This window comes from Fukomys damarensis, unplaced genomic scaffold, assembly GCF_012274545.1.
Source record: "Fukomys damarensis isolate Sample0158 unplaced genomic scaffold, DMR_v1.0_HiC HiC_scaffold_8, whole genome shotgun sequence".
NCBI classification, from domain to species: Eukaryota; Metazoa; Chordata; class Mammalia; order Rodentia; family Bathyergidae; genus Fukomys; species Fukomys damarensis.
In genome coordinates, this window is record NW_022900920.1 from 22358660 (window position 1) to 22373934 (window position 15275).

At 43.1% G+C, this 15275-nt stretch overlaps 1 protein-coding gene across 14 annotated transcripts in view; it reads left to right on the forward strand.

Moving 5' to 3' along the window:
- Ablim1 (actin binding LIM protein 1) overlaps nt 1-15275 on the forward strand; it is a 154189-nt gene that overhangs the window by 17939 nt on the left and 120975 nt on the right. For all 14 annotated transcript variants that reach the window (XM_033761417.1, XM_033761406.1, XM_033761418.1 and 11 more), the window contains one exon: nt 8492-8626. Coding sequence is in view for 1 of the 14 variants with exons in the window: in XM_033761406.1 (XP_033617297.1) it covers nt 8492-8626 (135 nt within the window). In the remaining 13 variants the exon portion in view is untranslated. Of the gene's footprint in view, nt 1-8491; nt 8627-15275 lie in introns of those variants that run through there.

Below are 15275 nucleotides of genomic sequence, written 5' to 3' on the forward strand. Positions count from 1 at the left end.
TTGCTGAGGGTGCCTTTTACGTTCGGAGACATAAGAAGGACACCCATGCATTGTCACACAAAGGGCAAAAGAAGAATGAGGACATCTTCGGAGCGGAAAGCCACAAGTGGCACGGAGGCTAGAATGGAGCCTGCCGGTGGGGACTGTTTGTGCCAACTAATAACCTTCATTTCCAAACTCACAAGCTATAGGGAAATTAGGTTGTAGAAGCCCATTCAAGACAAGGCTCATTTTGGACAACTAATAATAGGGTAATGATGTGCATAGCTTCAAGTAACTACCACTTGCCACAGCAGGAAATGAACTTTGGGATAAACTGCACATTAAGCACCCTGTGCATTTATGTAAACTCTCGGGCTTGTTGCTTCCTAGGTCGTGCTAGCACAGAGAGAGAGTAGGAGGTGGGGAGGGCACATCTCTGGATGTGTGCTTGCATCTCACTGGGGGACTAAGTGGATAGAAACGGAGAAAATATTCTAGGTAATGAAGCAGTTTCTCAGGAACATAGAGAATCGGATTCCTGTCTTAGGCAGAACTTAACCTTAGCGGGTGGAGTACCATCTTGTGTCTGCAAACGCAAACTAATCTCAACCAGAGGCAGATTTCCCAATCCAGGCCTCTGCTCAACCTGCAGGCTGCAAGGAAGCTCCTTCTGGTTGTAGGCTGCGTTTCCTTGCTGTCTCGACTTTACTCTGTAAGGGTTCTTTTCCCATAAATTGCCGTAGCCTACTAATGTATTTTTGTATGTGAAGTGTTACTTCCCATCTGCTTATTTACTAGTAGGTGTTGCCTTTAGAATGATGATGTAACCGGGTGTTCAGTGCTTTTGAGCTGTGTAATCAGGATCTAGTAAGCAGATTGCGTGAGCTGAATGTCCTTCACTGGACACGATTTTCCTGTGGAAATCCCCAGCATACTGCTTCCATGTCTGTGTGATCTTGGACAAGGTATTTAACTCCTCTTAGCCTTGGCTTCCTTTTCTGCAGAACAGGAAAAAATAATGCAAAAATACCCTTATAAGACATCGGTGAGAACTACCTGTGATTATGGGTATCAATTATCAAGGTGTCTGAAAATAGGTGTTCGATTAATGTTACCCCTCTATCGCAATATAATTGTGTTGTTATCAAGCTATTTGTGGTGTCAGAGGTTCGGGACCCGGTACCTTCGTGTGGGAGGGGTCCCAATAGTGGTATTAGGTGATAACTCTGTTTTCCCTAACCCAATAATCGAACAGAGTAACAGAAAGATGACAGTTCAGCTTATGTAATAAATATTTGAAATCAGAACTCCCCCAGAAATTTGGAGAAATTGACCACGGAGCTTACAGTTTTATGAAACCAGGTTCGATACTTTGTGAAACAAAAGCAAAATACAGAACAAGAGAAAATCAAATGTTCAGTGATGGTACACAACAGTCAGTGCTAAAGGATGCGGAAATACAGGGGAAACTGTTGACAGCAACACTGAAAGAATTTTTCCAAGATGGAGATGAGAGGCTGTTAGGAAGCAGGGCTTGTGTGTGATTGCCATTGCTGGCTGGAGTGGGAGCTTTGGTTACTTCGATCCTTTGAGTACAGGCAGGGAGCACAGATAATTCCACATGCCCCATGTTCAGGAAGCATATCAAGAGCTAATCAGACTCTTGTTTTATGGACACTTTTACTCAGTCATACATTCTTTATCAGTCACATGACCCTGCCACAGAGTACCTGTCCTTAATGCCAGTGGAAGTTCACCATAAAATAATTTTTATGACTTTGTAATAAGTCTCATGTAAGTGCTCACCTCCCTGCCTTTTCAGCACACTGAACACTTCACCATCTGCATCTGTGTGTCCCAAATTTCACTTCCTAAGATCCTCAAATAAAGTCCTTTCTGCTCTTGTTTCTTCTGAGTTTGAGCTGATCAATAAAGACGTGAAAGAGAAGGAAATGTTTGTTCAGCCTACACCCAGTAAATGTTTCAGAGCTGTATGGGGCTCCTTCTGGGCTCTGCCACTTGAGCAGGCAGAGCAAGAAGGAGCCACGCCGAGCAGGTGTACAATTCCAAGGGAGCCCTGAGGAAACTGAAGGCTGGACCAGGAAGTGGTCATCAACCCACTAAAGGGAGTTGGATAGTAATTCAAGTAGTACACTTGTTCTAGTGCCCAGTCTCTGGAATCAGGCTGAGTACAGGACCACTTGGCACAGTGATGAGTGCTCAGTAAATGCACTTTCATCTCAAAATCAGAAAAGTTGGTATGACCCCACCCTGCTTTTTTTCTTTGGTGCTGGCTATCGAACTCAGGATGTTGTGCTTGCGAGGCAGATGTGGAGCCTAGAAGCTCTCTGAAGTCAGGCAGGGCACTTTAGACTTGACAGATTGTAACCCAGAGTTATTGAAAATGTTTTTTTTTTGTTTCTGTTCTTTTTAATATAAACTTTATTGTTCAAATTAAAGTTTTAGATTTAAAGAATTTGACTATACTACAGAATTCCCATATACCTGACGGCAGAGTTCCTTTATTATTAACACCTTACATTAATATATTTGTGACAGTTAATAAACCAGTATTAATATATATTAACCAAAGTCCATGTTTTATTCAGATTTCCTTAGTTTTTATCAGATGTCCTTTTTCTGTGCCAGGATCCCTTCTTGGATAATATATCACATTTTGGTGTCTTGTCTCCTTATTCTCCTGTTGGCTGTGATAGTTTCTCAGAAGTTTCTTGGATGATCTTGACAGTTTTGAAGCATAGTGGTCAGATACAAGGTGTAATCTAAAAATAAAATGAATGTTTAAATTTTAGAAATTTAAAATTTAAAAATTATAGTGAAAGACACATTACCAAGGATGATGGGATATGGGTGTTCAGAGTAAAGAGACCTATTCTGAGGGGGATTAATGGCAATGTGTCTTTTACTGTAATAAATGTTTTTATTTAAATAGTCAACATTTTTTATCCTATCTCCTTGATCATTTATGGCAATTTCTGTCAGATAAAAACATCCTGGTGCATCCTCATCCATCTTATTCACTGAATCTGGCACCATAGAACCTCTGATTCTCCCTCAAAGGCAAAATGACCTTGAAAGATAAATGTTTTGAATCGATTTGGGATACTGAGGCAGCCATGACATCGCAAGCAAAGACACTCACGAAAGAGGACTTCCACAACTGCTTCAAACAGTGGCAAGGAGTATGGGATAAATGTGTTTCAGTTGAGGAGAATGAATGGCAATGTATCTTTTACTGTAATAATTTGTTAATTGAAATAGTCACTGTATTTTTATCATACCTCATAATTTATAGAATATCTCAGTTTGGGATTTTGCTCCTGATTAAACCAAAATTCTGGGGATATTTTTGGAAAGCCCATAGGCAGAGTGCCAGTTTTGACACTGTCCTATCAAAGGTGCATTCTGTCAGCATGACTTAACCACTGTGGATGTTGACCTTCCTTACCTGGCCAAAGCAGTACCTGTCGGATTTCTCCACTGGTCAGTTATTCTCCCTTTCCTTATTGTCACTATGTGCAGCCCACTGGTAATAATCTTGAGTAGACTGATTTGTAGGTTGTGTTGAAGAAGAAAGACAGCAACCAGGAGCAGGAAGCTCTCAGCCCTGAGAAAGGGCTTGAGGGCCTGGATGAGGGTGGGGAGAGGAGTTGTAGGGGCTGCCAGACTGGACAGACTGTAGTGGGAGATAAAAGAGCAAATCCAGCATGTCTGGGAGGCTCTGAGTGTCAGTGATTAGGGGATTGCTCTGAATCAGGAGTCATGGAGTATATTTACTGCAAATTATTCGTTGGCGGTGTCACCTTGGGTGAGTCAGCCTATCCTCTGAGTCCTCATTTATCCATTGGTAAAATGGGGCCAAAGTCTTGTTCTTCCTACCTCACAGAGCAGAGAGAGAGAGAGAGAGAGGGAGGGAGGGATGCTATTGAGTAGACAAGAGGGTTTAGAAAGCCATGAAACACGGTGTCATTTCAAAGACTGGTTCAAGGATCTGGAAAGGGAAAAGAACTTGGAAGGAGTCACTGGTCACCTGGGAGATCCTGCATATTTTGGATAACCCAGAGCAAGGTGTAACTCATACTGAAACTGTGTCAGGCACTTGTGATTTCTACTTGCTAAGGTTTTAATTTCATAAGTGCTTTCTTTCACATGTTGTTTCTCATGGTCTAGCTCATGATCTGTCCCTAGAGTAACACAGCTTGGGCAAAGCAAGGCTGGCTATGGGTTTGAAGGATGGCCCAATCATCCCAGCATGTCCAAGGACTGGGCTTTGTGACCTTCCTCCAAGGCCTGAAATGGGAGGATCTCCCAGAGGCCTCAAACTCAGTTTCATTCCCTGACATATTGAAAGGTGATGTATTAAAAATGGGAGTTTGGGCTTCTGTTCTGCACTGGAATCCCTCTCTCTCTCCCCACTAGCTACACTGGAGTTTCAGAGAGGTGGCTGGCCTGCTTTTGTTGGACTATAAAAGAAAATATAAAACTTCTCGGTTAGACTTACAGCAGGAAGTTTTGCTTGAGTAGCCAAAATCTTTCCAAACTGGACTGTAGGTAGCAGAGGAATCACTTTATCTTTTCAAGCAAACACACTCTTGGCTCTTCACCTGTATATCCTCATTATTTAGAAAGTATGCGTCCACACTCCTCTTTTGTCACTGTACTCTTCTTATTTGGGCAACAGAATCCCTGAGCTTTGACGTCTTTATCTGTGTCTTCCCAGGTTCCAGGACAAATCCCTGGAAAAGCTGGGGAGAGCTGGGAAGACTGGCAGGTGAAAGGCACTTCTGGGAGTAACTCACTGGTTACTTGGGGGCCAGAATGTGAGCTCTGTCCTTTTGTCCCCATACACACAGTTTGGGAAGTAATTACTGCAGTCGAGCTGATGAATATACCCAGGAAGCCATGCGCCAGTAGCGACTCCTAGTTTCCTCTGTCTAGAACCATTTTTAAATACTTCTTTTTTGGGCACACTAATTGTGCATACTTATGGGACATGGTGTGACATTTCAGTCTGTGCATACAGTGCATGATGAACAGATCTGGGTAACTAGCGTATCTGTCACCTCAAACATTTGGCATCACTTCCTGTTGGCAACGTGCAAGTCCTACTAGCTATTTTGAAATAATTATTGTGAGCCATAGTTATCCTACCACACTATAGGACATTAGAAGTTACTTTTCCTACCTAACTGTACCCCTGTGCCCATGTACCATCCTCTCTCCATCCCACCCACACCCCCATCATTTCCAGACCTTGCTAACTGCTACTCTATTGTCTATTTCTATTGTGATCAATTTTTTTTAGCTTCTATGTATATTTGAGAACATGTAGTATTTGTCTTTCCTTTCCTGCTTTATTTCATTTAATTTAGTGTCCTCCTGGTCCATTGTGCTGCGAATGACAGAATTCAATTCTTTTTTATGACTAAATTATATTCCACTGTGTACATGTACCAGATTTTCTTTATCCTAGGTTATTTCTGTTTCTTGGCTTCGGTGACCAGTGCTGCAGTTGCTTGCTGTATAACTGCTGCAACTGCAGTTGTTTCTCCAACATACTAATTACTCTGTAGTGGGACTGCTGGATCATGTGGCAGTTCTGTTTCGAGCTTTCTGAGAAGCCTTCACATCGTTTTCCACAGCAGTAGTACTAATTCGTGTAGACGAATGACCCTTTCCCCAGATCCCCGCCAGCGTTTGTTATTGTTTGGACTTTTTGGTAATAGCCATTTCTAACTGGAGTGACAGGAGGTAAAGTACATTTTCAATACTGGGACGAGGGATTCCGATTCAGGGTCACCTGGGTGCTGCCCCAAGCTGTGGATACCTTACCCCGCATCCCGGGGACGTTTCCTTTATAAGCCGTGTCCTAGCTGCTTTTAGCACTGCCAAATAAATTATTGTCCAACTTGTAATGATTTCCTGATTTATGAGAAGAGCACAAACTTAGGCGTCAGAATGACCTGGATGTTTGTTAAACATTTGCTGTTACCTGGGCAAGTTGTTTAGCATCTCTGGGGCTCTATTTCCTCATCCAGTGAATGGGAGCAGTATCGCCCACCTCACTGAGAGACAGGGTTGGTGAGGATGGACTATCACTTCTCTTGGAAGTAGGAATTAACTTGTATTTATTTATTTATTTATGGGGGGGTTTTGTTGTTGTTTTTTTGTGGTACCAGGGATCGAACTCAGGGCCTTGTGCTTGTGAGGCAGGCAGCAGCACCACTGAGCTAAATCTCCAGCCCAGGAATTAACTTTTAAAAAAACCTTACATACTGTCTTCCAGCACTTGGAGTAGATACTGTTAAGTGAAACTTTTTTTTAAATGAGTATTTTTTAATTTTAATTTTAATTTTTTATTTTTTGGTACCAGGGATCAAACTTGGGACCTTATACTTACAAGGCAGGCAGCAGAACCACTGAGCTAAGTCCCCAGCAAAGTGAAACTTTTTTTAATGCCCAGGCAAATATAATTTTGGCCTTGATACAGATCATTTTTAAAGTCAGTGGTCAATACCATGCCCCTCCTTCATTCCTTTTGAAAATGCTGAGTTGTGTTGTAAATCCAGGCTTTTTTCAGGGAGAGCCCAGCCGGTAGATAAGGAAATGCAGTTGAGTTGCCCTACAGGTGCAGGGCCCCGTACAAGAGTCCACATCGGGTGTTTGACCTGAAACTGCATCTGCTCTTAGTTCAGATTTCACAAGAAAGACCTTATTGCTCAGAATTTAGCCAGTAATGGATTATTTGGACTGTCTTGTTCAAACTCTTTCCATGTGAAATGAGAACATAACAAGTCTGAGGAAACACAATGAGCTATTATACTTGCATGTACAGTGAGTTCCTTACTGTAGGGTGCTTTTTAATTTATTTTTCTGACCCCAGGGTCTTCACATTAAGCCAGATCCCCAGCCCCTACCCATTGTTACTTTTTATTTTGAAGTAGGGTGTTGCTAAGTTTTCCAGGCTGGGCTCAAACTTGCCATCCTCCTGCCTCTGCCTACCAGAGTGCTGGGATAATCGATGTGCACCACCACACCTGGCTCATAAGGGGCTATCTGCATCGAATCTCAGCAGTATCTGCCACCATACCCTTGCCCAGAGCCATTTCACCATTTGAGAAAAGAAATATCCTTGTTCTTTATGTTGGTTGATTACTTTAGGTTTTCTATTCTTGTCCCATGTTATGCTCATGTGGGTGCTTATTTAAGACATTTGTATATATGACATGGGTTCTGAGAACCCAAATCAGAAAAGGAACCTGATAGCAGTAAGGGCCTGTTTGTATTCTCTGGCTGAAAAAGTTGCAAATTAACTGAAGATACTTGGCTGAAAGCCACAGGTGTCCTTACCCCGCCTTTTCCATTATTCCTCTGTAAAGAGAGGCGCATTCTATTCCCAGGCCAGGAGGGCCCTGGAAACTGGCAGAATAATTCACAGAAGTCCTGTCATGTGACTTTAGTCTCAGAAGACCCTAGAAATCACCTTGTCTGATCCACTTTCCTTTATGGGAAAGGAAACAGGCTCCGAGAGGTTCACGGAGTTCCTAGGTTAGTATTTTCTACAAGCTTTTAATAACATGTTTGTGGTACATAATGAATACATTTGTCATGGCGAGTTGATATACATAACACATTTTAATTCTTTTTATTTCTCCTTCTACCTCCTCCCCTTCCCTCCATCTCTTAGTCTCTTTCCTATTTGCAAAAGATCTAGTTCCCTATTTCCTATTACCTTTTATGTTTCTCTTTAAATTATTTATACTTTGAGTTTCTCATGTGAGAAAAGCACGCCTTATTTAAGCTTGCCTGATTTATTTCACTTAGCATTTTTGTCTCAAGGTGCATCCAGCATTATTTAATTATTGCCTGCAGTGTGTGTATCGGGAGCTGTGCACCTAACAGAAATCTCATAATAGGCCCCCTACAGGCCAACTTGCCAAATTAGGAGCAGGAAATGCTCTGTAGTGAAGTTGACTGGAAAGTGCCCAACACATACTAATTAAAAAGTAAACGTTCTCTGCACTTCTTCGGTGCAGGGGCATTGTGCTATGTCACAGAAGCTGAGGAGGAAAGAGGTGCAAGTGGGAAGGAAAAAGCCATGGACCTAAAGAAAGCCCACCCTCAAGGAACTTGCAGTCCACACCAAATTCTGGCTAAAACAGCCTAGCTCAAGAAAAAGACATTACAAATGCAGGATTAAGAATATCGAGACAAATAAGTTTATGTATTTCATGGCCCAGTTGTGAAATCCTAGAGAAGTTGGGGCAAAAGGCAGAGCACAGCAGGCTGTCCAGATAAACAAGTCTAGAGTGTCCCCAGTGTCCCCAGTGGCCGCTGCTCTCTCAGTTATGTGTGGAGCTGATGCTCAGCTCATGAATCAATATGGGACTCATTAACTCCGAACGATGAGGGGACAGCTGTGCACCCCTGTGGGGACCATTTTGCAGGAATGCTCCCACCTAACCTGGATCTTTTGCTTTCTTTCCAGTGGCCCACCCACAGGACCCTCACCACCCGTCAGAGAAGCCTGTCATTCACTGCCATAAATGTGGGGAGCCATGCAAAGGCGAAGTGCTTCGGGTCCAGACCAAACATTTCCACATCAAATGTTTCACCTGCAAAGGTACAGTGCCTCTAGCCTCCCTGCTTCGTAGCACGTCACCAGCAGTGCCCGAGCCCCTGATGCCTTCGCAGGCCCTGGATGATGGCATGAATGCTTTCACAAGCCCTGCGGAATCGCTCACCTCTTGTTTGCGATTTGATGCGACTCCTGGGAGAAGACAGGGTCCCTCGAGACTGGTAGTTCCCAGGCCTGTGGGGGCTCACTGAGGCCCCTGGTCCCGGGTGGAGTGATTAACTCTATGGAGGGACAGTGAAGATCCAGTTTTGTGTTTTGTACTTTTTAATTTATTTCCCTCCGAAATGAAAGATTCCCAGTGCAAAGTAACCTTGTTCCAGCATCTGTTCGTTTAAAGGAGGGCTGGAAAACTTGTAAGATTGGGTGCTGCGTCAGTCTTTTCTGAGTGTGTGCGCATGCGTGTGTGCCCACCCCCGTGCCTGTGTATTGAGACGTTCCTACTTAAGAACATCTGGAAGGACTCCCAGCAGATAAATCTCTCCCATCCCCGAAGCTGTCAGTTCAAGGTTAATTTCCATTAGCAAGCTTCTGTTCTGAGCTCGCAAAGGGCAGCATCTTGGTATGAAATGTGGTGACCTGTTGTTCCAGAGCCAGGGCAAGGCTGACTTGGGAAAAGGGGAAAAGAGAGTGGTCCATGTGTTTATTGCAGAAGCAGGTTACTTTGGCGGAGAGCATGTCTTGCTAGCTCAGGATGCGGATAAGCAAAATCAGGAGAGATGGAAGGGAGGGAAAGACCTCGTGCTTGTTGGAAGCTTTGCTCTGCACCGTGCGCATGGTCAACACCTATCTGGAAACTGGGCTTTGCTTTAAGCATCTTGGGCACTGCCGTCCCAAGGTATCCATCTGTGGCTGGGGGAGGCTCTCAAGTCGATAGACCCCAGACTGCCTACTGAGCCTCAGATTCAGAAAAGAAGGGGAGCTCTTCCAGAGTCCATAGATTTTTGCTCCAGTTGGTATAGTAACTTTTCAGTGAGTGACTTTTCCAGAGAGAAATGGTGTTAGCATCAGAATCTTAGGTGAAAAGGGGAAGGAGGAGGGAGGGGAGGAGCTAACTGCTCACTCTGCGAGGGTGGTGAGCGTATTATAACCAGGTGTTTTGCTAAATGAGTACGACAGAGCTGCTCTTGCCACTGGGGGCGGGGTGAAATGGGTAGCTGTGTAAGCTGATGGAAATGCTAATCCATTCCAGCATAGCAACCACTTAACTATATATGCACCTTATGACGTCATGCTGTGTATCGTAAATATATGCAATGAAGTGTATTAAAAACAAATAATGTAATACACATGTAATATAAAGGTTATGTTGAATCCTCCTGAACCTCTCTGAATAAGTGTGATAATCAAACCCAGGTTTTCTGACAGTCTAAGTTAGATCAGAAAACATCGGTGTGACACCCAGGATGGCCAGGTTGCTGCCTTACCATAGGGCTCGAGTCCCGATGTTGCCGGCCAGCAACTCTGTGAGCTCAGCAAGTTTCTTGTGTCTCTGTGGCTGTGTCCTTGTGCACACAGTAAAGAGAGTGGACCAGATGACACTGAAATCATTCCAGTTTTGAAGTTCGCAGATTCTGTCTGTGGATAACCAGATGTTGTATGGACTGTAGAACCCATAGGCACTGGGGTAGGATGTCATAGAGAAAGCTGTTTTCTGGTTGCACACAATATAGCTAACTTGGAATCAGCATTATGTATTTTTTTCAGCATAAATTTCATGAAACAGCTCAAGGGGTAGATTTGGTAGGAAATAAATACAACCCATACATGACTGTGGTCCTTATATGTATTTGATATTTCTAGTGAAACTACTCAGAACTGGGCAGTTTCTGTGCAGCACATCTACGTGTTAGAGTATACATCCATGTCACATAGGGTGGATACTTTCTTGTTTGTTTGTTTTCTCTTCTAGTTTAAAACTGAGGACCAAATGTGACTTGTTTATGATGGAAAGTTGGACCATACATGTTGCTCCCCACTATAAACATATTCCTGAAAAGTTGAATCTTTGCTCAAGAGCACCTGCTATTTGCAGGAATAATTTTTGATTTAACAAAACAGTGCTAAAATGAACAAGTCATCTACTCTGGTAAATCTGTATTTTCTCTCACTTAAACTGTCATTCTCTACTGTGTAATATCCCATCTTTCTAGGGTCACACTTTTCTTTAGTATCCAAACAAAGCAGTTTAAGTTCCCCATGGCTTTTACAATAGAAAAGCCATGACTTTTCCTAAACTTCTAAAACAGCATTGCCCAGTGGGAATGTGAGGCAGAGCTATGTGTGTAATTCCAAATATTTTAATAACTACATTAAAAATGAAAACAAGGACAGTTAATTTTCATAATCTTATTTAACCCCATGTATCTAAAACAGTATCATTTCAGTATGTAATTAGTATAAAAATATTGAGATATTTGACTTTTTCCGTACTTAACACACCTTGATTTGTGCCAGTCACATTTCAAGTGCTCAGTAGCCACATAGTGGGTACCATGTTGGACAGCAGCGTCAGTAAGGTTTGCATGGTTGTGGTCTCCTCTCCATTCTTGCCGGTATCACATTTTTGGATTTCCCTTGTGCGTGCTAAATGTTTTTCATTATTTCATCCCACATTGGCCATCATTCCCTCCCTCCATTTCCCAGAGTACCACTAACACCAGGCATCTGTTTTCAGCAAACCTTACTGAATACCTGGAGTAAAACAGGGAGAGTATAGCGTGGATTAGCATAAATAGGCAGCAACTGCTTTAATATTTTCAGACCATTTGCAATGAAAGAAATTTCTCATTGCCCAGCCCTCCTCTGCCTGCCTTCCTACCTGCCTGCCTGCCTTCCTACCTTCCTTCAGTCTTTCCTTCCTTCCCCCACCTTCTTTCCTCTTCCTCCCTTCCTTCCTCTTAGTTAAAAGATTCATTTTCAGACAGGCTTACAGAAAAATTGAGCAAAAGTCCAGGCCAGGGCCATTTTTCATACTTGTTCTGAACTTCGTATGCCACTATCTTGGTTGTGCTTCCTCCGCTATGAAGACTCTTTGCCCTCCATCCCGATAAGGTCAGGACTCTAGAGTCCCTTAGAGCCCCTGCTTTGTAAGTCAGTTAGGACAGTTTTCCAGAAGAACTTGCAGTCTCCTCCCTGCTGAAGGCTGCTTTCCTTCTAATCTGTGCAATCCTGGCTTCATTCCAACCCTCCCACGACAGTTTCCTTTTCTTCCTGTGAAGTAGAGTTGTGGTGTTCAGCTAGGAAGTGAGTTTATATCCTGGGACAGAGGCTTTTGGGTGAGGAACACACACCAAAACAAGGTTGGCTTTGGGTCAAGAGCTAGCAGAGTGCTTGGGAGCATCTCCACGCACTGACTGCAAATTCTCCCTGGAACCCTCCTCCCTTGCTGTCCTTCTCACGTCCACTATGTTGATAGAGCCTTACTTCTTGAGCAGGACAGTGCTTGTGTTGTGCGGTGAGAATGAAAGGACTAAAATATGAAGATTTGTAGCATAAAAAGCAAGGATAAATTCTTTTTGTTTAAAATATATCTTGAAAGAAGAAGTAAAGAGGACACTGAACATTTTATTTGAAAGCTAAATGTGCAGAAAATGGGGTAATACTTCTGTGGTGGAATTAGAGATTATGCATAGCATGTGCCTAAATCAACATTTAGTCTCTACAACTTCCTAGTTAGCCATAATAGGCAGCTAGTTAATTAGCTGTAATAGGATCAGGCAGGGTGAGTGAGTAGGAATTGTGCTGGTGAACCTATCTCACCTCCTGAAAGGTCTGACATCTTGGGATCTGAAGGTTTGAGAATTATCCATCCATTTACTAAATGTTAATCAAAGTTATGCTCCATGCAAGGTATCATCTAATTGTAGAAAATAAAAAGGGATAATGTGCCATGTTTGTGTTGGAAGAAATCAGGAGCTATTTGAAGAGACATATGAATAAGCAACACTTAGGATATTGAGAGTAATGTGTCCTGGATGGGGAGATGCATAAACAGAGTGAAGGCAGGGAGAACCACAGGGGATATGTAATGGAACTGTGGGCAGAAGTGATGTAAGGTATCAGTGGCATGTTAGAAAATCGGAGACAGATGCAAGGGTCGCTTAAAGGTGATAGGATTAAGTGACCAGCTGAGTAGGAATGAAGGATCCAGGATTCCAGCTGGACTGCTCGGGTGGATGAATGGAGTTGCCACCAAGTAAAATGCAGGGTCACTTGGTCAGGCAGTGCTGGACAGAGAGAATGAGATCAGTTTGGTTGAGTCAGATGGTACATCTAGGGTCTAGGAGACAGCACTCCAGAGGTACTGATCTGTGCTTGGAAGGACTTGAATAATCCTTGGCATCTAGACAGTAACTGAAGCTACATGGTCGTGAGTGAGATTTCCCTGGGACACGGTAAAAGCCAGAAACTGCATTCCCAGAATGCCCGTATCTGAAGGAAGTAGAGCCATCTATCACGTTGGAAACTGTGCCCATCTGGCAATAAGATGAAGAAGGTGGTTTCATTGATGGGTGGGTTCTATAATTAAACGAAAAGGAGATCTGCAATTCTCCTTCTGCCATTTCTTAGAATAACCCAGTGGGAGTAGAACGTGACTGCAGGGTACTGAGTGGAGGTGTTCTGTCCTCAATTCTCAACAGTTTTGTTTTTCTTCTTGCCCATTAGCAGCAATCATCCTACTGACTTCGAGGAGTTATTTCAGTGCTCTCCAGTCATTCTGTGACATTGTTTCAGGGATCTGGGAAGTTAATGTAGCCCCTCGTCTTCACCGTGGTTGTATTAGTTATCCGGTGAGAGTAAGAGACGTAAAAACAAATTCAAGATGCTCTTTTCCATTGGGTGTGTCAAGCACATTCCTGGCACCAGGATCCTGTTATAAAGCTCTACATGTGACTCCTGCAGTTTCACGTCTTTGTAGTTTGCTAGGAAACTATAGAGGAAACAATGAGTAGGGTTACTGTAGGGCAGTCATGGGGAGTGCAACTCAAGATGACTACAGTCACGTCAGTCTGAATCCATACAATTTACCTTTGCATGCATACTTTCAAGACTGACGAATGAAATCAAATGATTATCAGAGAGGAAACCCTGGATAATCTAGGGGTGTTGTGTAAATTATGAGCATGAACATGTTTATTCAACACTCAAAAATAAGTCAGGCCTGATTAAGTTATAAATTAGATATTATCTCTGTCTTCATAGAAGTATTAATCAGACATTCAAACAATCATAGAAATATGACTCACAGCTATGATGGGTGGAATAAAGGGACAAAAATGGAGGTGCAGAAGGGATGTGAGCATGCGCCAGAGGCCTTTGTGTTAGAGGGAGGGGCCGGTGATCAGAAAGGCTCTCCCACCCAACGCCGCTTCTTAGAAAAGAGATATCTGAGCTGACTTGTAAAGGATGAAAAGTAACCACCTAATCCCTCCTTGTAGTAAAAGTCAACTAAATACACTCCATTAAACAAAGAGCAGACCTCCATTCTTTCTTACTCAAAGTCACTTCGTTTTTGTAAATAATCAGCCTAAGAATGTTGACTTTGATGCCCTTCGCATCTTTGCCGTGAGGAATGTTTCTGGAGCATCTGCCATTTATCAGTCACTGGGCTGCACTATGAACAGTAACTGCCTCCTGCAGAACCTGGGGTCTGTTGAGAAGTATGTTATTTATAGTCAACATCATTATTACTCTGACCATTTTTGGGGGCGAGGGGGGTTGTTAATCCTTATTCTGCGTACTTTTGTATTCTTTTCTGTTCCTTTAATTATTCCTTTTGCTACCTGTGGTCCTGTTCTCGTTTCTTCTCATTGACCTTAAATTCTGACACTTAACTCATAGCAGTCTTACTTGTCTCTCTCAGGGGCTTTCTTGGAATTGCTAAGCTCAGCACAGCATGGTCTGACCCTGTACAGGGCATATGTGAACAGAAATTGTCTCTTGAGCCGTTGGGTTGTGGTCAGTCTCGGTTGATAGAAGTTCAAGAGTCTCCCAGGCTAAAGACATTGTATAAGTGGAGTCACACTACCCCGGCAGCACCGTCTTGTGTCAGTTAGCTACTTTCAGGAGAAAAGACGATATTGTGGGGTGAGTTAGAGCCAGTGCCCTCTACCTTATTCGATGCCAGCAAAGCCCAACCATCAGGCAACAGCCTCGCTCAAAAGCAGTATGAAATAGGGGAAATCTGACAATCTTCCATTTCTATCATGGAAGATACAAAATAGCACACAAAGTAGTGTTTGCCTTCAGTAAGCTCAAGATGGAGAGGAGAAGAGGATTACACTGGTAATATATGGAATATTGCAAGAGATCAGATTAAGAGCCAGGTGTCAACATTTGTTCTGGAGCACGAGGGTGTGCATGGAGGTAGGGGATGAAGAGGCTTTCCAGCTTCGTCAAGGGGCCCTATAGGCTGAGGACACAGGGGACACATGCAGGCTCATGCCAGCAGGGAGTGGACGTAATTTAGAGGGGACGCAGAATGTGGGGGGATCGGTTTAACTGGAATCAAGTGCTGAGAAGAGTCAGATGAACGTTTGGCAGAGCAGGAAGACTACTAGAAAAAAGTGTCATTCTTATATTAATTTGAAGGATCTTTTTAGGTGGTTTCCTAGACCCTCATGCAAACTGCATT